Raw genomic sequence first — 21,767 nt, 5'->3', positions numbered from 1 at the left:
ACAAAAAACAAAAAAATCAGATCTCATGTCGTAGATTATTGCTTGTTTTTATTTGATTTCAAAAAGAAAAAGAGAAAGAATGAAAAAAATAGAAGTGGAATAGGGAAGCAATGAGTGGTGGTGATTGAGAGAGAAAGATTGAAGGAAAAATAGATGAATATTTTAGCATATGATTTATTTTTAGGAAAGACAAACTGTGTTGGGACATGTAAAATAATAAGAATTATTATATGTGCTTCCCAACAAAAGATATATTGTATTTTATTAAACAAGTTACATTGGTATTATATTTGTCTTTCTAAGAAATAGTATATTGTAGATTTGGCAAAGCATGCGATAGAATGAAACGTGATGATGATGAGTAGTGAATAGAAAGGAAAGAAAGCAAGAGTAAATAGTGGAAGATGGTGAAGGTGTTCACGTGGCACATTATAGAAACAAAAGATTGTATTTTCTAGAACAACCTTGTTTTTTATATTGTAGATTTTGTTACACCGTATATATACTGTAGCTTTTTTTAAACAATTTAATTGTGACACAGAAATCAATGTAGGAGAACAATTTTTAAAAAAATAAAGTTAAATAAGTTTTTGGCCCCTATAAATATTGTAGTTTCATTTTCAGTCTCTCTGTCTTTAGGCAATGGTTTTACTTTTAGCTGGTTTTGGCAAATTTTTTTTTTTTTGTAAAAACTGTTGCCTAAAGGCAGGGACGGAATAAAAATAAAAACTGCAATATTTATCGAGACCAAAAACTTATTTAACCCAAAGACAAATTTATATACGGTGTAAGCCTATCACTTCTCATGTTTTTATCATCGAAACAAAATGAAATATAACTCTGTTTTATGAGAAATCAATTGATAATAGTTTATGAAATTCAAACTATATTAAAAAAATGCTAACTAAACTTAAAAACAAACAAAACACAGTATTTTATACAGCTGTCATGCTTTTCTTAATATTTTGTTTTATTTTTATCTTCAAATGCATGTCAACATTGATTTGGTCTCATTAATTACTAGCATTACCCTTTTCATAATGGGAAAAAATATCTATTTGGTCTCATTGTTGTAATGGAAAAGATATCTATTTTTTGAAAAAGCATTACTTTTTTATCACGTTTAAAGATGCTCTAAAAAAGTGCTATACCTTGAAAAAACACATTATGAAAACCGAAGAAGTAGCTCAATGTTTCATTAAATATTAAATACCAACTTAATTGGTGGACTACAAATCAAGTAAATTGAAAAAAGTGATGGATAAATGAATAATTATAAGTGGGAATCAAAATTGTAAATGAGGGCCTATTTCATTTTATTTAAATTATTACAACTATAAGGCTCATAACTTACAATATACTAGTTCTGAACTCTATATCACATTATTCTTTATCAAAGTGACAAATATGATCATTATAACTTCCTTAGTAAAGGATAAAGTGCACAAGTGATAATTGTAGCCAAGACATTAGATGTCACAAATACTGAAGTAGAAATTCTTCCTTTATCTCTCCTTATAACAACCCCTTCAATGATTGGATAGTTCACAAAAATGATATAACCCATAATGAAAAGCTGTATGAACATCTTGTCCAATTCTCCCAACCACAACACTCTATAGATGCCACTTAGGAAACAAAATATGTTGATAATCATGAGTGAAACCATTGGTACAAGAAACATGTTTGATGTTCTAAAGTCATATTTGTCACTTTGATAAAGCATAGTTTGTTCCTCATCTTTCACTTTATTTGTTGGCATGAAACTAGCTTCTCTTAAACCAAATTCCTTCATTAGAAAATCTAAAAATCCATATAGATGACATGTGGTTGTTCTCATCATCCACATCCTTTGCTCTATTATAAATTTTCCGAATGTTCCTCCGCTCGAGAGGACTTCAAATAAAAATTTGACTTGAGCCGATAGATAGACAAATGCAAAAACAAAGAAAAATGGTTCCGACACCTGAAATAGTAAAAAATAGACGCGTTAATACTATCTGAATCGACTTATTTTGAACTCGCGATAATAAAGAGGCTTATGACGATACCTTAGGGTAGAGAGGAGTTCCGGAGAGTAGACAAATCTGAGGGACAAGAGCAAAACACAAAAGAGGCAAACAATATAGAGGGAACCATGTCAAGTTTGCAAGACAAAATCTATGAGCTAGAGACATTCTCCTTAAAGGACAATTTATGAGGGGGAAACTATTGACCAAACCATTTTCAAGCAATCCAGAGCTCCATCTTAAGCCTTGAATTAGTAAATCATTCAAGTTAGTGGTACTATTTCCTCGGAACTGTGGCTTTGGTGGATCACATAAAACAGAATTCCAACCATTGCAATTTAGCATGATTGCAGTGTGAACATCTTCACATACAGTACCATACAAAAATCCAACCTTCAAATAAAATTGAAGTGCATTATGTATGTTGAATAAATAGATTAGTGAAACAATTTTTTTAATCATAGAAAATTTTCTTACCTCTTTACCCCATTTAGTTGCATTTTCATAATTGCAAGAAGCCAAAACCAAAGTTTCTTCTATAGGCAATGCATTCCCAGCAGTTACTAAATTTGGAATGTTATTTTGCTTTAAGGATTTGATGAATTCATTGGATTTACCAACATATTCTTGGAGTTCCAAATCAGTGCCTGAAATTCAAAATATAGAATATGACTGAATTTTGTTACAGGCATTGTATTGGACACAACTGACATAAATTTTTTGAAAGTAACATAATTAAATATGTTGGTGTCGGGCACTGACACATATCAGACACCAGACATCAGACACACGTTCAGTCATAAGTGTCTGATGTTGGTAGCATGTAAACCATTATGCTCTATACCTTTAGTTTTGTAATTTCCATATAATGCTTCTCTTTTCATATAGAATCCTGTGCCAGACAATAAGGGTCCCTGGAGTCCGTCCATACCTTGCCATAAGACCTAAAGTTGTATGAAAAAAAACCATAATCATTTTGAAGAGATATATAGATTATATGAAACAATATCAAAATTTGAAGTGTTGATTACTTTATATGCTGATCTGTATTGACTGTCATATATGTCATTGATGCTTATGTTGTGAAATTTCTGCGGAAACTGAACAAAAGCAAGTGAAGGCGATATCTTGGGATCAAGGTGGAAACACATAGCCTGTCTCGCTGAATTTGGCTCACTGCAGAACATGTCACAATCCAACCCTAGTATATACGGAGAATTGCTGATCACTGCAGAGACGCGATACTGCAACAATACATTTATTTTATAAGTAATCAATTAGTTTATTTCAAATCTTCAAAAAGGCTCGAGACTAGCCACTCAGACTTAAACCCAACAAATGACAGTCGAGATAGAGATAGAGATACGTACGAGGACATTGAGCGCTCCGGCTTTGAAATTATGAGGACGAAAAGGCTTTTTCTCGCGGGAAACATATACAAGTAATGGCAATTTCACTTGCTCTATTTCATCACCATTATTTTCTTGTATCACCTCTATGATTGATGCATGATTTTGACCAGTTACACCAATAGTATCTCCTTTCAATCTCATTATACTTTCTTTGAAAGCCTCATATTTTTCCTTAACCATTCTCTTATCTGTAACAAACTCAACATTCTCAGAAAAATCCTCGCCATCGTTCTCCGAGTCCGTAAAGTACGCCTCAGGACACCTACACGAAATTCTGTACCTTGTGCAGTAAGGAATCCACCACTTTGCAAATTTCCAAGCCTCCTTCATACCATTCAAAGTAATAGACGAACCACCATCATCAGAAACATACACATGAAGTTTCTCATGCGGATAATCCATAGCCATAGCTGATAAAACAGTGTTCATAACATCTAAAGTAGGTTCCCTAGTTGGGTCTGCAGTGCATATGAAGACATCAATATTAGGAAGCTTACTGTTTTCTGGTAATCTTTCGGGAAAGACGGACCGTTTAATCGGGTTCCATCGAAAAGCTTGATCGAGAAACCAAATGAAGGAGAGAATGATTTCAGATGAAAAGACTAGAAAGTAAGGTAGAAATGGAGTTTGTATTGTTTTTGAGTGTTGAAAGAAGAAATTGAGTCTATAGTAAAATAAGAAAAAAAGAGCAATGGAATGGAAGAGTATGTGTGATCTGTTGATGAAAAGTAAAGATTTGTTGACATGGATGACACTTAGGGGGAGAGACTCTTCCATTGAGATCACAGTAGAACTAATGAATGGTTTAAAGGTTTATGATGGAATGTATATTAAATCTTGTTACTCTCATATTTATTTAAGTGAAATAAGAGTTAGAAAAGTTGATGTTGTGTGTGTGGTTCTCCTTGAAGCCGCCTAGGGTCATTTGGTCTTTTGAAATTATATTCTTCTTTCAAAGCGTATTCCCCAAGTCTAAGATAATGGACTTTTTTTTTTTTTTTAAATATTTTTTAATGTCACATAATTTTGTATAAATTTTTTACATAAAAATATACACCAACAGAATAAAGTAGTGAAATCATAACCGTTAATTTTTGTAAGAGTTTGACTTTTATTTTTAAATCATATATAAAGTATTTATTTTTAAGGGTTGTGATCCACTGACTATGTAAAATATTTACACTGACATTGACAACTGACAGTGCTTTAAATAAAATTTTGAATCAAATAGTTTTATATAAAAATCATTTTGAGATATAATTTTTTTTAATTGTAATTTTAATTATGTTTTAATATTATATTATAAAGTGTCTAGTATTTCAATTTAAAAAAATAACAAATATAAAAAATTTATAATATTTTAAAAATAATGAAATAAATTTAATTTTTTAAAAGCTATAAAACAAACAGATCTTTTATACTCCACCACTCTATTTATATACACAACTTTTGCTTTTCCTTTTTTTATAAAAGAAAATAATTTTAAAAAATGAGTTCATTTTATTTGTAGATATTTTTTAAAATTTTTACTTATTTATAAATTCTTTGAAAATCTAGAGTTTAATAGAGTACCAAAATTCTCTAATTAAATTCATTAAAAATTTATATTTTTTTCAAAAAAAATTCACATAACAAAGTCCACATGATATTGAATGATGTATGATGTGGATATTCACCAAAAATTTTCTTATATATGATTGTTAATAACTTCAACTCATTAAATTGATTTTTATTTTTAATAATTTTTTTTTTTTAAAAAAATCAAAATAACCACTATTTTAGAAAATGTACTTATCTAACTACGTTTCAAATAAAAAAAATTGCCAAATATTGTGGGGTTGGTTGTTGTTGTGGGGTTGGCTATTGGGGTATGATGAAGCTCTTTGGCGTAGGTCGATCAAATATGTTGGGGGAGACAAAAATAAATTTGTTGAAACGGATGTATACCAATTTATATAATGGCGAGTTGTTCTAACATCTCCCCTGCAAGATTGGTTCGTTTATTGCCTGTTCACGCCGGTGCCTCCATTAACAGCATGCATCTCTTGCGAAGTCTCTCAAATCAGCAAATCTTTATTATTGTAAGTGGAAGATAGCTCTTGAAATTAATTCTTATAGTTTTGTCGTTGTTTTTAGAAGTCTTGCTCTAGTTTTGTAACATCGGGGTTGGGAATGTTTATTTGGCTTTGTTTATCCTGAAATTTGGTAAACAAGCGCTAGTCTTCCAAAAACAACTAAGTTTTGGTTACTCGCAGGATCGACTAGATTGATCATAGGACATGTGTTTAGTTTCGAGATTTTGATGTTTGTTTGATATACATTTTTCGATTGTTGTGGCTAATTTATAAGTAAAGGTAATGTTTAAAGAAAATAAATAAAGGCAGAAATGTAAAGACTTTGACTTGAAGGTAAAAGAAATTTAAAAGACTTTGGTAAAGATAAAAACTAGTAATTGAAGTAAATGGCGGTGAATCATACATACATTCTCAGAAACTCGTTTCTCGGTATATGTTGGTACTTTGAGTATTATTGAGTATTTGTACAGAATTGAACACCCTAAATCCTAACGCTGAGATTCTAATTTATACAAATTCGACCATAACGGCCTTTTCCTAACGGAATGCCACGTTCGTTGCTTGCATGCTCCTGGATTTCTAAGGCTCCCATGTGTCCTTTTTGGATAAGACCGGTCATTTGAATTTGAATCTTCTTCCTTTCTAGGAGAAAAACCAACCAATGTGACTATCAAAGCCTTCCTTCTTGAAAGCTTTCGAAAATATTCTAAGTTTATCTGTGTCTCGAGAATAACTCTCTTCGATAACGCTCAGAAAGATAAAACCCTTCATAAGCTTGATATTTCGAACAACCTTCATAAGCTGGTTTTGATCTTCTCGTCGAAATAACTTCCTTTTTCGACAATCTTCATCTCATCTTAATACTTTCTCAATCGTCAAAATTACCAACCAACAAATTTCCCCCAATAAATGTTTATTTCGAAACCTTTGGAGAAATAGATATATTTTTGTGAACTTTCAATTTCGACACATAGACCTTTTAGTGTTATTTTATTTGTGACATCATGGCAAGGATGACCATGTCTTCCAAACGCCTCATCGAGACGTGTGTGGCCATACTAGATGATTACTCCTATTATCTAGGAGTAGGGTGGTAATTCGTGCCACCGTCTGCGCAACCTCTTATAGACTTCCACGTGCCCCACTGACTTTGAATACTTTAACTCTATAGAAGTGTAAACGGTTTTCCTCTTCTATAAATAACACACTTTCATAATTTAACACTTTTTTCCAAACTTCTGCATTCTCTTTGTCACAAAAACTTTGCTTCCTTCTTCCTCACAAACCCAAGTTTCAAATCTTCATAGAATCTTCAACAATGGCACCCAAAGAAACAAAGGTGTAGAAACAACAACAGCAAGAAGCTTCTCAACCTATTATCATAATCCCTCGACCAATATTGGTGAGGAACCAATAATACGTCCCAGAACCTCCTCTACTTGAGGAAAAATAAATGATATATGCTTCCCATGTAATGATTCCTTTAATAATTTATGGGGAGATACATGCTTTTAAGGGTCCTATTCCTAACCCTAATGCGGATGCTAGCCTCATTTCATTGTTTTTTCTCGTTTATCATAGGACTAGGCATTTAGCTAGTAAAAAGAAATTGGATGACAAGGGGGAACCTGTAATTGCTGCACCATTTGAGTCTAAGCAAGGTCAAGCAAAGTCTCTGACTGATGCTTCAATCGTACAAGATTCTATAAGCTTAGATTATATGACTAACACTGTTAAAGTGTTTCAATCTACACCTTTAGCCAAGGAACCTGAACCATATTATGCCTGGCTGGCTAAGGTTGAGGCGAAGAAGTCTAAATTCTGGAAAGACCTAGGAATTTATGACTTCATTCATCTACCGAAATCTGGTCTAGAATATAAGCAAAACATATTAGTGGCTTCTTTGTATTTCTATGATGCTTCCCACAATACTTTCCATCTCTCTTATGGGATGGTGACTCCCAACCTTTTCGATATTGCTGCTATTATTGGACTTCGACCAACATGAGGAGATTTTGACCCCAATTTTATGGACAAAGACACCATTAAGTTCAGTGATAGTAAAGCCACCTTCACTCAATATACCAATAACCATCATGATAAGACCACTAATGAAGTTTCAGACAAAGAACACATTGCCTTTCTAGCCTTTGGCCATTTTGATGTGCCTTTTGCTTGAGATCTCTTCAATTGGCAAAGAGATTCCTTACTATGGCCAACCAATTTCATGTTGGGCGAAAGCTTTGTTTGAGCATGATGATTTTAGCTCCGCTCTATGAATCCCTAGGGGAATCTGTGGATTTTCTCAGGACATACAAAATAGGAACCAACATATTTTTCGCTGGTTCTTTCTGGTTGCTCCAGTTGTGGGTGAACGCCACCTTCGAAGCTTCACTGCCTACCAAGGACACCGTTAACGAAGATGATGGAGTAATAAAGAATATGACTGTCGAAGGGAGAAGGCTGGCGCGCTTGACTCCTCTTGTCGAAGGGGTGCATCTTCCAGATTCTTTCACGTCATATGTGATAATGTTTGCAAAACAATACAATTTCACTCCTTTGATGGCCCCTTTTGCCAACAGGACTCGAGGACCCGAATGGTTTACTAGGGAATTCACTGATCTTTCACCAGATAAGAAGGATGAATCGAAGGCCATCTAGGAGGCATTCCACACCCCAAGTTGTTGGTTCATAGGCTAAGACCTTTGAAAAGTCACTATACCCTGGTCAACTATCAGCCCAATTTAGTTTCTCGATACTTTAGGCTGATCCAGATAAAACCTAAATCTTGTTAGAACGAGATTTTTTTCTACACCTCATCTCTAAGTTTTGATATAACAACACATATATTTTATATGTAAACAATTTTGTTTCTAATGTTTTCTTGAGTGTGGATATCAGTAAGCCCTGTATGATTTAGGACTATTGTCTAAAGAATCATCATAAATGCTATCATCAGAAAGACTACTCTCTTTCATTTTTGTGAGTATATCAGTAGTTCTTTGGAATGCTGAATGAATTAGAAGAAGATCTCTAGAACACTTCTCCACACGCTGTTGTTTCAGAAGTCTCAAGTGTCTCTAGAAGAAACAAAGTCTACCAAGATGTTCTTGCTCTTATAATCAAAGTCTGCATCAGATGCAAGCTGTCACGTCAAAATCAGGTGTCAAGGATATGTTCGTCAAAAGAGTTGTTGCTCATTACTCCGAAGACATATTCAAAGATCAGCTGATAAGGATCAAATCATAAATACAGTTTAGTTGATGACCCTTGTTCATATATCTAGACGTGTTCCTCAGATATGTTGTTGCACGATTATCAGAAGACATAGTTCTATTATGAAAGAACTCAAACACTATAGCTTGTATTGCTCGTGTTGTCCCACTATCAAATCAGTTATCTATTCAGATATAGATTGGATCTAGGAAGTTCAGTGTCGTACTTCAGAAAGGCCGCTGTCATTATTTCTGAAAGATAAAGTTCTGCTTCTATTAAGTTCTGATGTTCTTATGCTATCCTAACAAAGTAGTTACTGAACTACTCATTTGATACATCATTAGAAGAACAAAGAAAAGAAAGTGATCTCTTCCAAGCTTACTACTTCAGAATCAGGAGTACATCATTTGAACATAATATCAAGAAACTTTCTTTAGAAGATTCAGTATAACGGTCTGCTCAATAAATCACAAATATCAAGACGTTCATACTATTCAAAAGCTGTCTTCCATGCCATCACGTCAAAGTTGCAAGCTACGGGCTAAGGAAGTAATGTGTTCCTACATCCAACATCTACACTTATATCCGTTGGAAAGTAACCGTTAGCTTATGAAGAAAAGACTCTTCTATCTTCTCAATATCTCTTTCCCTGAAGATTATAAATGAAGATCAAGACTCCAGGAGAAATGTTTCCGAAGTCTGAATGCCAATAGCCAAAGTTGTTGGTTGCCACTGCAATAGAAAAAGCCAAAGATACTACTAGTTGCAAATGCTAAAGCCACAGATGTTGTTCGTCGCAAATGCTAAAGCTACAATGCTACAACAATGCGAAGAGGGCGAAGCTCAATCATTGAAGATCATGAAGCTGAAGAGGACAAGAAAAAGAAGAGAAGATTACTACAATGTGCAACTCAACATTCATCATAAACATATTTGTAGAATCTTGTAAATGCAAGGAGTTGTTTCTCATAACTTTCTCAACACTTTTGTGTTGCTTGTACTTAAACTTTTGTGTAATCTACTTTTAAGAAGCACTCTTGTAAACACAATTGTTAATCAATTTTTATTGATTGTTCCTTGAGTGACTAGTCTTAGTCTGTATACTCAAGAAGACCGTGACTGATTGTCATCATGGGAAATCTTCTTTAAGGGACCAGTTGGGTCAGAATTCTTAAAGGAGTCATTGATTGATATATCTCTTAAGGGACTAGGTGAGTCAGAATTCTTAAGGGATTACTAACAGGTTGATCAACGTGCTTTGGGAAATCTTCTTTAGAGGCCCAGTTGGGTCATAACTCTTAAAGAAGTCATTGATCGTTATATCTCTTAGGGGACCAGTTGGGTTAGAATTCTTAAGGGATCACTAACAGATTGATCAATGTTTTGTTGTTAGTCACTGGCAGTTAGCTTGTGCAATTGTAATCATTTCTATGATTAGTGGATTAAGTCCTTTTCTAAGTCACGATCTTTATGAGTCTGTTAGCGTCTTTTCACGACGGTAAGAAACCGATACAAACAACCAATCAAAGCTAGGCCGGAGCTCGACGCATCCAAACGACATAGATCTAGAGTTTTGGCTTCTAGAAGCTTCGATTTCTTCTCCGTAAATGCTTTCGTATTTCAGATATGAGAATCGAACGTGAGATCATGGAAATCACAAGAATTAGAAGTCAATTTTCACAAACGACGCCACTATTCTGTTGCGGAACCAAAAATGGAGAAGATTGTGCAAAATACGACGGAGCGAAGCTTCTTGAGTACTACGACAGTATGTCACCGTGGATCAAAGGTTGCGATCATAGTGCTTCTTGAATAGGGGATGTCGAACTTGAATCGGCGTTCATTATCTCCGATAGGTGGACCTAGTGGTGCCTACACGGTTTGCACTCCAACGCCAAATCACTTTAGTATTCAAGATAGTGGTAGTGAAAGTGAAGATTAGACATTGTGTACCTAAAAATCTTTTACGGATATATTTATACCATGGGCTCGATCGGTCGCGTGCGGTGGATCCCTAGTCTTTAGCCGGGCATAGAACAATTTTAAAATACATTTTTGTAAAAATTATTTTTAAAAATATAAAAGAAATCTACTTTTTTGTTAAAGATAAAACAATTAAAGAAATAATGATGTGAGTTTCTCAAAAATATTTCATATATTTTACTTTTACTTTTTTACACATTTATATATGTTACTTAAACAAAATAAAATGGTTAGATGAGCCATAACATTTCCTTATATAATACCATGATTAATTTGAATTTGAATAATTTTTTTCTTGCAAATTTGACAATATTTGTATATATTGTCCCCTAGAAAAAAGCGAAAAAAATTATAAAAAAAAAAAACACGCAAGAAATCGGTAGCTTCTGTTTTAGCAAGGAGGATTACAGTACATTACATGTCGACCACACCATCTCTCGTATTCTTCGCTAACAACAACAACGTTGGCAAACGCATGAAACTGCTGTCAACGTTAACTTTCCATCATGCATGCAACTCTCTCCCTCCTTTTTTAAACCATCACCATGCATTTCTCCCTCTCTCACTCTCTTCCCCCTGACATTCTTTGATTCCAATATCAAACTTCGCCATCATCACCTCCACCACCATCGCCGGTTATCCTGACCCTCCGGCGAATGGGTCAGCATAGCCGCCGCGAGTCCTATCCTTCCGTCTCATCGTCGCGTCTCGACTTCCTCCAACGCCGTCTCGACACGGTCACCACCGGGGACAACCTCGAATGGCCGTTCGGGAAGTTGGAGGGGTTGAACGCTGACGATGTGAGGGAGACAGCGTACGAGATTTTCTTCACGTCTTGCCGATCAACGCCGGGGTTCGGTGGACGTCACGCGCTGACGTTTCATTCGAATCATGATAATAATAATAATAATAATGGAGGAAACGGGGATGGTGGAAAATTGAACCAGGTGGTGACGAAGCCGACGAGTAGGGTGAAGAGAGCGCTTGGTTTGAGGCTTATTAAGAGGTCGCCGTCGAAGAGAATGAATAGCGGAGGTGTGTCTTCATTGCCGTCGTCTCCGGTCGGTGGAGCTGTTAGTCCTCTTTCAAATACGGTGCCTTTCTTTAGGCCAAGACGACCAATGACCGCGGCGGAGATAATGAGACAGCAGATGAGGGTCACGGAACATGATGATAATAAATTGCGCAAGACCCTCATGAGAACCGTTGTTGGTCAAGTATGTTTTTTTCTTCTTTCTATTCTCTATGCTTTATGTTCATTCATGTCATACAATTTAGATCTTACTTTTAAGAATGAAAACACATGAATGTGTTGGGAGTTATCATTATTAACCATAGCATCGACACCTCTGAAAAAATTTGTGTATTTGTATTTATGCTCTCTTTGTATTTCTGGTGTATGCGACAATGTTGTGTTTCTGGTGTCCGTGTTTATGAAGTTTGTGCTTAGAAAATTACAAAAACATCATTAAATGTGCGTCTCTTGTTTGGTTCTTGAATGAATTTCCATTTGTTAATTTGGATCTAAATTCTAATCACTAGCTTAATGCATGAAAATTTTCAGGTGGGAAAGAGAGCAGAAACTATAATCCTACCATTGGAACTGCTTCGACATCTAAAGCCGTCAGAATTCAGTGATTCAACTGAGTATCATATGTGGCAAAAGAGACAGCTCAAAATCCTTGAGGCAGGACTCCTCTTACACCCATCACTCCCTTTAGAAGACAACAATACATTTGCCTTGCGTCTTAGAGACATCATAAACAACAGCGAGTCCAAACCGATAGACATTGGCAAAAACTCGGACACAATGAGAACTCTTTGTAATTCTGTTGTTTCTTTGTCGTGGAGAAGTAACAATGGTACTCCCACCGATGTTTGTCATTGGGCGGATGGATTCCCTTTCAATATTCACCTCTATACTTCTCTTCTTCACTCGATTTTTGATATCCGAGACGAAACATTAGTCCTTGATGAAGTTGATGAGCTTCTTGAACTCATAAAGAAAACATGGTCAACATTAGGGATCACATTGCCTATTCATAACATATGCTTCACTTGGGTTCTGTTTCAGCAGTATATAGCTACTGGACAGGTTGAACCTGATCTTCTTTCTGCATCCTATGTAATGTTGAATGAGGTTGCGAATGATGCTAAGAGGGAGAAGGAGTCTTTGTATGTTAAGATTCTTTCTTCGGTGTTGGTTTCGATGCAGAGTTGGACTGAGAAGAGGTTGCTTAACTATCATGAATATTTCCAAAGAGGGAACGCTGCTCAAATCGAACACCTTGTTCCTGTCGTATTGTTGGTCTCAAAGATTTCAGGAGAAGATCTTACAATCACAGATGGAGAAAAGGGAGAGGGAAGAGACATTACTATTGTGGATTCATCCGGTGACCGTGTTGATAACTATATCCGTTCGTCCATGAAAAACGCATTTGAAAAGGTATTGGAGGCAGTGAATGCAAAATGTAGTGAATATAAAAGAAAGAAAGAACTGAGCGATGTGCTGCTACATTTAGCTCTCGAGACGGAAGTTTTGGTGATGAAAGAAAGGCAACATTTCAGTCCAATACTAAGGAAATGGCATCCAACATCAGGTGCAGTTGCAGCAATGATGCTGCACACATGCTATGGCCAAGTTCTGAGGCAGTATGTAGGTGAAGTGACCTCATTGACATCTGAATCAGTCCAAGTATTGCAAAGGGCAGCTAAGCTAGAAAAGCTAATTGTCCAAATAGTTGTCGAAGATTCTAACGAATGTGACGACGGTGGAAAAACAGTTGTGAGACAGATGGCTCCCTTTGATGTTGATTCAGTCATGTTAAGTCTTCTTGGAAAATGGATTGATGATTCACTCAAGAAAGGCAAAGAGAGTTTGCAAAGGGCAAAAGAGACCGAAGTAAGTTTCGGCTGTATGATGATGACACTTTATTTGTGTTTAATTATTGTTATATTTTACCATAAAATATATAGTTACAATTCATTTTTGTTGCAGACATGGAATCCAAAATCTAAAACAGAACTATATGCACAATCGGCTTCTGAGCTAATGAAATTGGCCGCGACCACCGTGGACGAATTCTTCCAAGTTCCAATAGCAATTACAGAAGATTTAGTTCAAGATCTTGTTGATGGATTGGAAAGCCTCTTCATGGACTACATGAAATTTGTTGCAGCATGTGGTAAGAAATTGATTTTGGATTCATCAAAAGTGTGCTATGGTCATGGCTTTTGTTTTGACCTCGATTTATTTTTTTCAGGTTCAAAACAAAGTTACATTCCTTTACTTCCTCCATTGACAAGATGCAACCGGGACTCGAAATTCATCAAGATGTGGAAGAAAGCTTCTCCATGCAGCTCTGGTTTTGATGATGCATATCAAATCAACGGAGCAAACGAAGGTCACAATCCTCGTCCTTCAACTAGCCGAGGAACACAGCGTCTCTATGTTCGTCTCAACACCTTGCATTATCTCCTCATCACCATCCACTCCCTTGAAAAATCACTCTCATCAAACCCCGGTGTTATACCATCTAACCGCCTTCGGTTCGCAAATAACCGAAGGGCACAAACCAGCTATTTTGAAACCGTAAACATGTCCATTCTAGCATCATGCCAACACGTCTCAGAAGTTGCTGCATACCGTCTTGTATTCCTCGACTCGAGTTCCGTCTTCTACGACAGGCTCTACGTCGGCGGCGTAACAAGAGGTCACATTAGGCCTGTATTGAGAATCCTGAAACAGAATGTGATACTAATGTCAACAATTCTAACAGATAGAGCTCAACCAATGGCAATGAAGGAAGTAATGAAGTCTTCGTTCGACGCATTCCTTATGGTTCTCCTTGCAGGCGGAAGTACAAGGGTGTTTCACAGGAACGATCACGACGCACTCCAAGAGGATTTTATGAACTTGAAGAGAGTTTTCAGCAACAATGTGGAAGGTTTGATAGGCGAAAACGTTGTGGATGCAGAGGCTGCAGTGGTGGAAGGAGTGATTGCATTGATGGGACAAAGTACTGAACAGTTGATAGAAGATTTCAGCATTGTTACATGTGAATCAAGTGGGATAGGTGTGATGGGAAATGGACAAAAGTTACCAATGCCTCCTACTACATGCAAGTGGAATAGAGCAGATCCTAATACAGTGTTGAGGGTATTGTGCTATAGAAATGATAGTTCTGCAAATCAGTTCTTGAAGAGAACATTTCAGTTAGCTAAGAGAAGGTAATAATCATAATAATACTAATAACAAGATAACCAAAAATGAAGGACAAGATAGAGATCTGATTTGTGAATGAAATTTTGTTGTATGATTCTTATGATATTGAGACAAAGAAGAAGTGCAGAAGTTGTGGTGGGAAAGGGTTGTGTGTATTTATTCATTTTTTATGGTAATGGTAGAGGGAGGGAGCACATGTGTATTTGAAAAAGAACATGAGTTATGGAATGAAGAAAGAAAAAAGAAAAAAATAAAGAATCAAGAAAGCAATTGTTTTCTTTCATTATTTGATTTGTACAGACTGCAGAAAAGTGGTGAATTGTATTTATTCAAGTAATATAAAAAAAGTATATAAAAAAAAGTTATTTACAAACATGCTCACCACTGTATTTATTCAAGTAATATAAAAAAAGTATATAAAAAAAAGTTATTTACAAACATGCTCATACTTTTAATTCATTTTAAGTGTTTTCACCATTTTAGAATAAAAAACACACTAAATCAACCTAACAATTATGCATGATACTTAGAATTGTAGCAAAACATAAAATCCCTCCATCAAGTGACTCATTGGAAAGGGGAAACAGAACTTGTAAATTGCTAGAATATAGCTACCTTACCAAAAGAGTAGCTGCTGAAAAATAGTATCATCAAGTATGTAAGTAACTAGAATTTGTGTTTCAGGATGCCAAGGAATAGAATAAGAGTGAAGAAGATGATTGTTTTTGCACAAATATTTTAAAGCGTGGCCAGAAAGGAATAGTTGCCCTCTAAGTCCTTGTTGATATTTGGTGAAGCGAAGATTGACATTGTCGGGCCGCCCTTTGATGTCGTCGTGTTCTTCCTGGGCTAACCTTTGGTTCTCGGGCCCCAACTTTTTGTATTTTACGCCTCTATATCTGACTCTATTTATTGAGTTAACTTCATCCCTTTTATTTTGGAGAATTTTCAAAATATATTTGGAAAGTTGTAATGATTAAAGAAGATTTCTTTAGAGAATTTGTCTAATCTTTTACAATTGAACTATTCATGAACAAACTCTTTTGAAGGGTTGTTTTCCTTCACCAAGTGACATGAATCTACAATATAAGAAAGTTCAATGCTCTGGAAAAGACCGAACTGCCCTTTTGCTTTCTTAATGAGCCACGTGGCTGCCTTATTTGCTTTCCTTTTTACTTGCTTCATTTTCCTTTCCTTTACTACTTCCTATGCTACGTGTGAAAACCTTCCCCTCTTTGTCTCTTTCTTCTTCTTTCTCTCTCCGAGTCTTCTTTCTCTCTCAGAGCGACATCTTCTACTTTCTGCTTTCTTCCTCTTCATTTCCTCTTTTCTTCTTCATCTTCTTCATTTCCCAAAACGAAATCGACACGGTTATCAGGTTTTTTTGGATTTCTGTTTAAAGTTACTGTTTAGATATTGTGGTTAGTGTTTTTGTGGTTTGTATGATGATTTTGTGGTTAGGGTTTTCGTGATTGTGGTTGATATCATGATTTTGTGGTTAGGGTTTTGATGCGGCTATTGGCCAAATGGAGGTATGTTGTTCTTTTCATCTTTCTAACATAAATATGAATAATGTTTTCACCAGTTGCTTTTAACATTCAGATCTGTGGTGGCAACAAGAGGTTACCGGCGATTAGTGTGGTGGTGGTGGTGGAAACGGATTTCCGCCGATAAGTGTGGTGGTGGCCGAAATCAGAAAGGTTTATCTATGACATTTTCAACTTATGTTTCGTTATTAACTCATTCTATTGTAGAAAGTGCAAGATCTGAACTAATTATTATTGATCTAAAATTATTATTATTATAGATCTGAAATTATTATCGGTCTTTATGGTATATTGGTTTTGTCGATCTTTATGATACAATATTTCTCAACTTTGATATTTCTTTTTGGAATGGTCAGAGATGAATGGTTGGAGCAGCTGTTGCAGAACAATCCATTGTACACACAGAACTTCGTCCATTGCTTGCTTGATGTGGTTGATGACTGAGGTGTGTTTGCTATGCGATAATGCTCATTTCAATTTGGGGTTTTTTGGCTACTTTGTTTTATTTATAGTTTTGACATGATTATATAGTTTTGAAAAGTGGTTTATTATTAACTCCACAAAGGATTAGACACACCTCTTTATTTGAAGCTTCATATGAATTAACAATTTGGAATTTGTTGAATCTGTTGCACAATACCATCAACGACAAACCAGAAGACGACATGAGTTACAATACCATCACCGACAAATCAGAAGACAACACGAGTTACACTACCATCGTCGACAAGGAAATACAATACTATCGCATGAATCACAGTGTCGTCACCGCCACCTAAAGATAAGTTACTCTTACATATTCTATTGATTGATTTCAATCTTCTATATTTGTTATGTTGATTTGCATTATTTACTCAAAGGGATTGAATGTGAGAATTGAAGCTTTATAGGTTGGTTGGAGCTGCAGAATTTATGTTTGATTCATGATGAGTTTACAAAATCACGACGTGTTGCGATGATATCTGCTAAAGCTATAATTCTGGAAAAAATTGAATGTTCGGATCTCACCGGGTATGCGTTTAACTTTAAGGTTTTCGTGTAACATTGAAAATTTTTTTTACTGCATTTTTAATCTTAAATTTTTGGATTGCTGCTATTGTTACATGTAAAGGTCTATGCCTTAGACTCAACACTATGGTAACATAATTAGTTTGTGTTTTATTTTGGTTTACTGCTAATGTTTCATGTTGATAGGGTTGTGGATCAGTTATTTAACATGAACATCTAAGTTGGTTTATGTTGTGAATGGTGTCAAGGCGGGGCTGATTCACTTTTTTTGGTTTGGGACTGCTATGTTGTAGTGTCAGTTTAAATTTGCAGGTGTATATTGGTTCATTGAATCAGTTTTGGACTGGTTTTTGGGCACTTGTTCGGACAGATTTTGAACATGATTTTGGTGAGTTTTTTGAAACAAGTATTTAAGTTTATTTTACTACCCTTGGGTTTAATAATATATTAAGCAAGGAATTGAGTTGAACTGTCGAGGATGATAATAACTTTGATAAGTAGGTTGTGAAACAGTTGTATTATATGATCTGGGACCTAAAGGTCTTTGAGGTACATCAATCCCAGCTTGACGAGCCTTCCATTCAGACGCTGTCGTGGATTGGCTACGACCGTATAATGGAACTAGCGATGATTGAGATGAGACAGTTCTGATTTGCATACTGGACATTGTGGCTTCTGTTTCTCCTCATATTCGAAAGAGATAGCTGTTTGTATATGAATCCATTTGTAAATGCAAGGCCAGTAGTAAAGGTGACCATAAGGATGTATAATTATTGTAATATGGATTTCCTCTTTCTCAACTTTCCACTTTCAAAGGACTAGATTTATGTTTTTATATATACTATTATATTGTTATTATAGTAGTATAAATGAAAATGCAAAGTTGAATTGGTATTCCTCATACAATTTCCTATGATCCGATCAGGTGAGTTACTTCCTTTCAATTTACATGGGGTTGAAATGGTCTGAGTTCAAACCTGGTCTCTGCATCGGGGAAGGAGTTAAGTTAGAGACTTGTGGACTGCTGAAGTTACTCATAATGTGGTGAGATGCATCTGAATCTTCCCTGCTTGCTTGACTGGGAGGGTACAAGCTCTTGGAAGGAGATAGCCTTGATGTCCCTGCTGCATCATATTTGTTATGAAAGCCTTGGTTGCTATTTGGGGTGCTTCTTCCACTCACATTGCTACTTGATAAATGATCTGCATCATATGCATGTGATCGGGAACTAATTGGACATAGCACAGATGATGATGCTTCTCACCGTTATTTCATTTGTTTGTCTTTACAACTTTTAGTATATAATTGTTCTATTTATGACATATGAAGTTTGGTTGGAGTTGGAACTATTGTTTTAGCATGCCTTCTATTGTAAAATACCTTGAAATATTTTTCAGGTCATGTGCCCATGAATATGAAAGTCGTCAAGAAATGGCATCTTTGGCATATAAATGCATGGAGGTGGCATACATGAGAGTGGTTTACTGCAAACATTCTGGTACAAATCAAACTCTGTGTGAGTTGCAATCAACTCTTCAAGTAGTTTCTCAATGTAACAAAACACAGTGATGTCAATATTTACACCTGGAGGTTTATCTGGATGCATTGTGTTTGGTCATCTTCACCTTTACTTGCACACTTCTTCAAGCAATGGGGTTGGCTCGGATAATTCGACAGTACCTGAAGTTTTAAATATTGGGGCTCTCCCTGCAAGAAGATTCAAAATACCGAGGCTTTTTGACCATTGCTGAAGGTACTTTTTTATGTTTGATATGTGGCTTTGTTTTTGGGTATAAAACTTACTTCAAGTCTTACAGATCATGATTATTGTATTGAATACACTGTAAACAACATTGCAGCTCATGGCAACACATAATGTGGCCATTATCGGTCCGCAGACATCTACGACAGCTCATGTCATTTCTCATATAGCAAATGAGCTACATAATTCCGGGCATTTCAGCAAAGGATTGGTGAACCCTTAAGGCTCCTAAAATAATGGAGCTCTGTGAGTCATGAAAAGGAGCTTGGATGGAACTGATGGAAGGAACTGAATCATCAAATTTTCTTGAACAGTGCAGAAAGCATTTTTCTAGGATGAAGCATTGTCGGGTTGATACTTCTCAGGCTTTGAAATCCTCTCCATGGTTTAGATTTCCCTATCCATTGCAATGTGCTATTCAGCTATGACTATTCTATCTATTCACGACTTCATCATTTTTGGTGCAAGATTTATCAGTGTGTGGAACAGAAGCAACTGTGAATTTTTCAAGCATGTGAGTTCTTAGTATAAACCTTCAATATTTTTTATCAAACCTGTGACATGTAATTATAAAAAAAACAAGCCAGTGTTATAGAATATTGACAGCACTATGGCAAACATATGTGGTGGGTTTTGGGCTTGCCGCAATGGTAAATATCAACTGCTCTTGCGGATTTTTCCGCCATAATGTGCTATGACAGCGTCACCAAGCGGGATTTAGACTCTCCGCCATAGTACAATCTGCCATAGACAACACTCCCACTAGCTTGCAAATATTAGAAGAAATATTAGCTACTGTAATACATTAGTGCAAATGGCATCTTTGCTGAGGTTTTCGGCCATTTAAGTCGTTTTGGAGGAATGGGAATGAGCGGCGGCGGCTGCGGAGGCACGAGGGGTCGGACGTGGGTGTCAAAACTTACGAGGAGAAGCGCCTTTTGGGGTAACACCATGTTGGCTGAACTTACCATCAAGGCTGAAAAAAGTGAGCCCGGTGCAATCTTCACATGTAGAATATATTTGTCTCAAGAAATGCAAACTTTCAGATGGGTATTTGTCAACTGGTCTCATGTTGTTTGCTAATGTGAAAGAATTATATTTAGCTGAATGTCAATTCACAGTGCTTCCTAAATCTATTGAAAAATGTCACTTTTTATGGAGGCTTGTCTTGGATGATTGTGAGGAACTTCAGGAAATTAAAGGGATTCCACCAGGCTTAAAAGAATTATCTGCATTAAACTGCAAATCGTTGACTTCGTCGTGTAAAAGAAAATTACTAAATCAGGTTTTGATTTATTTGGTATTTTTTGATAATGTATTTGATATAATATCTGATATTCTTATTGATATAGTTAAACTTACAATATTATTTTTGCCTAACAGGAATTGCATGAGTATGGAAACACCCGGTTCTGTTTGCCACGAGCAAAGATTCCAGAGTGGTTCGACCACCAATGCTCGGCAGGATTGTCAACTTCTTTCTGGTTTCGTAATAAGTTTCCTGCCATAGTTCTCTGCGTTGTTTCTCCATTGACATGGGTAGATGATATTCGACATCGTGTAAGAGTGACCATTAATGGAATTACATTTCTCCGTACGCATGGTTTGAAGACACGTACGTCACGGGCCAAAATGTATACTTTAAATCTTTTTCATATGCAAATGAAAAACTTCAATGATAATATGGACAGAGCACTTTTAGAAAATAAATGGAACCATTCAGAGGTTGACTTTGGATTCCCATTCTTGAATAGCGGAATTCATGTATTGAAAGAGAAAAGTAGCATGAAGGATATTCGATTCACCAACCCAGAGAATGATGCTAATATTGAGTTCACTCAGAATGTTGAAGTAAGTATACAATTGGTTTTACCCAATTGTCATAAATTATCTTCCTGTAGTGTTTTAGTATGTTAATTTGTTTCATAATTTGATGATGTATTTTTCCATGTATTCACTAAATCACAGTTATAGGTTGGTGGCTCTGTTTAAGGAGTGTTGTTTAAATGAAGGTGGTATATTACCAAGTTACTGCTAAGAAACTAATACGGTGTCTTACATTAGTGTATTATTTGATTTGAATGAAATCAAGTCATACATTAGTGTGTTAGGAATTCCATAAAACATTTTATAAAAGGAAAATTCAAGTTCTTCAAAATCTCCATCACCTTAATAAATTTTTCATTTTCAAAAAAACATAAATATAATATACTTAAATTATTTATCTTTTATTTAAGTTAAGAACAAAACTATAATTTATTTTTTATAAACCAACTAAAAAATTGTTTATTTTTAATTTTTTTTATTTTAAAAAATATTAGCATAAAAAACATTAGTAGATAGGACTCAACAGTTATCCAATTTATTTCAGTTTTACGGATACCAGACATTTTTCTATACATTTAATTGTTTTTTTTACGGGTATCAAACATTTTTCTATATATTAAAATTATTATTTTTTCACGGGTACCAGACGTTTTTCTAAATATTCAATTATTTTTTCACTGGTAACAAACATTTTTCTATATAT

At 35.5% G+C, this 21,767-nt stretch overlaps 3 protein-coding genes across 28 annotated transcripts; 2 read left to right on the top strand and 1 right to left on the bottom strand.

Moving 5' to 3' along the window:
- Window positions 1-1,210: 1,210 nt before the first annotated feature.
- Window positions 1,211-4,320, bottom strand: LOC131618502 (cellulose synthase-like protein G2). Its single transcript, XM_058889715.1, has 6 exons — window positions 3,380-4,320; window positions 3,041-3,253; window positions 2,854-2,953; window positions 2,487-2,656; window positions 2,052-2,402; window positions 1,211-1,966 (listed from the first exon to the last, which is right to left on the bottom strand). The coding sequence occupies exons 1-6, from the start codon at window positions 4,196-4,198 to the stop codon at window positions 1,415-1,417; spliced, it is 2,205 nt and encodes a 734-aa protein (XP_058745698.1). The 5' UTR covers window positions 4,199-4,320; the 3' UTR covers window positions 1,211-1,414.
- Window positions 4,321-11,151: 6,831 nt separating this feature from the next.
- LOC131644353 (protein unc-13 homolog) lies at window positions 11,152-14,932 on the top strand. The gene is made up of 4 exons (XM_058914835.1): window positions 11,152-11,912; window positions 12,260-13,597; window positions 13,694-13,880; window positions 13,959-14,932. Exons 1-4 carry the CDS (start codon window positions 11,352-11,354, stop codon window positions 14,927-14,929), a joined length of 3,057 nt encoding a protein of 1,018 aa, XP_058770818.1. The 5' UTR covers window positions 11,152-11,351; the 3' UTR covers window positions 14,930-14,932.
- A 1,033-nt stretch (window positions 14,933-15,965) lies between these two features.
- Window positions 15,966-21,540, top strand: LOC131644354 (uncharacterized). Of its 26 annotated transcripts, none has more exons than XR_009296421.1 (8): window positions 15,968-16,298; window positions 16,382-16,452; window positions 16,523-16,620; window positions 16,824-16,912; window positions 17,125-18,225; window positions 18,401-19,228; window positions 19,335-20,522; window positions 20,621-21,536. XR_009296421.1 is itself a non-coding variant. In XM_058914836.1 (2 exons), the coding sequence occupies exons 1-2, from the start codon at window positions 20,307-20,309 to the stop codon at window positions 21,152-21,154; spliced, it is 750 nt and encodes a 249-aa protein (XP_058770819.1). In that variant the 5' UTR covers window positions 20,122-20,306; the 3' UTR covers window positions 21,155-21,514. The 26 variants fall into 26 exon arrangements, 1 of the variants encoding a protein (XP_058770819.1); XR_009296423.1 differs by having other exon boundaries at window positions 15,968-16,341; window positions 16,423-16,452; XR_009296419.1 differs by having other exon boundaries at window positions 15,969-16,298; window positions 16,423-16,452; window positions 20,621-21,534.
- The last annotated feature ends 227 nt before the right edge of the window (window positions 21,541-21,767 follow it).

This window comes from Vicia villosa, linkage group LG1, assembly GCF_029867415.1.
Source record: "Vicia villosa cultivar HV-30 ecotype Madison, WI linkage group LG1, Vvil1.0, whole genome shotgun sequence".
Taxonomy (NCBI): Eukaryota; Viridiplantae; Streptophyta; class Magnoliopsida; order Fabales; family Fabaceae; genus Vicia; species Vicia villosa.
The sequence above is the reverse complement of the archived record's forward strand: the minus strand, read 5'-3'. Positions and strand labels throughout refer to the sequence as shown.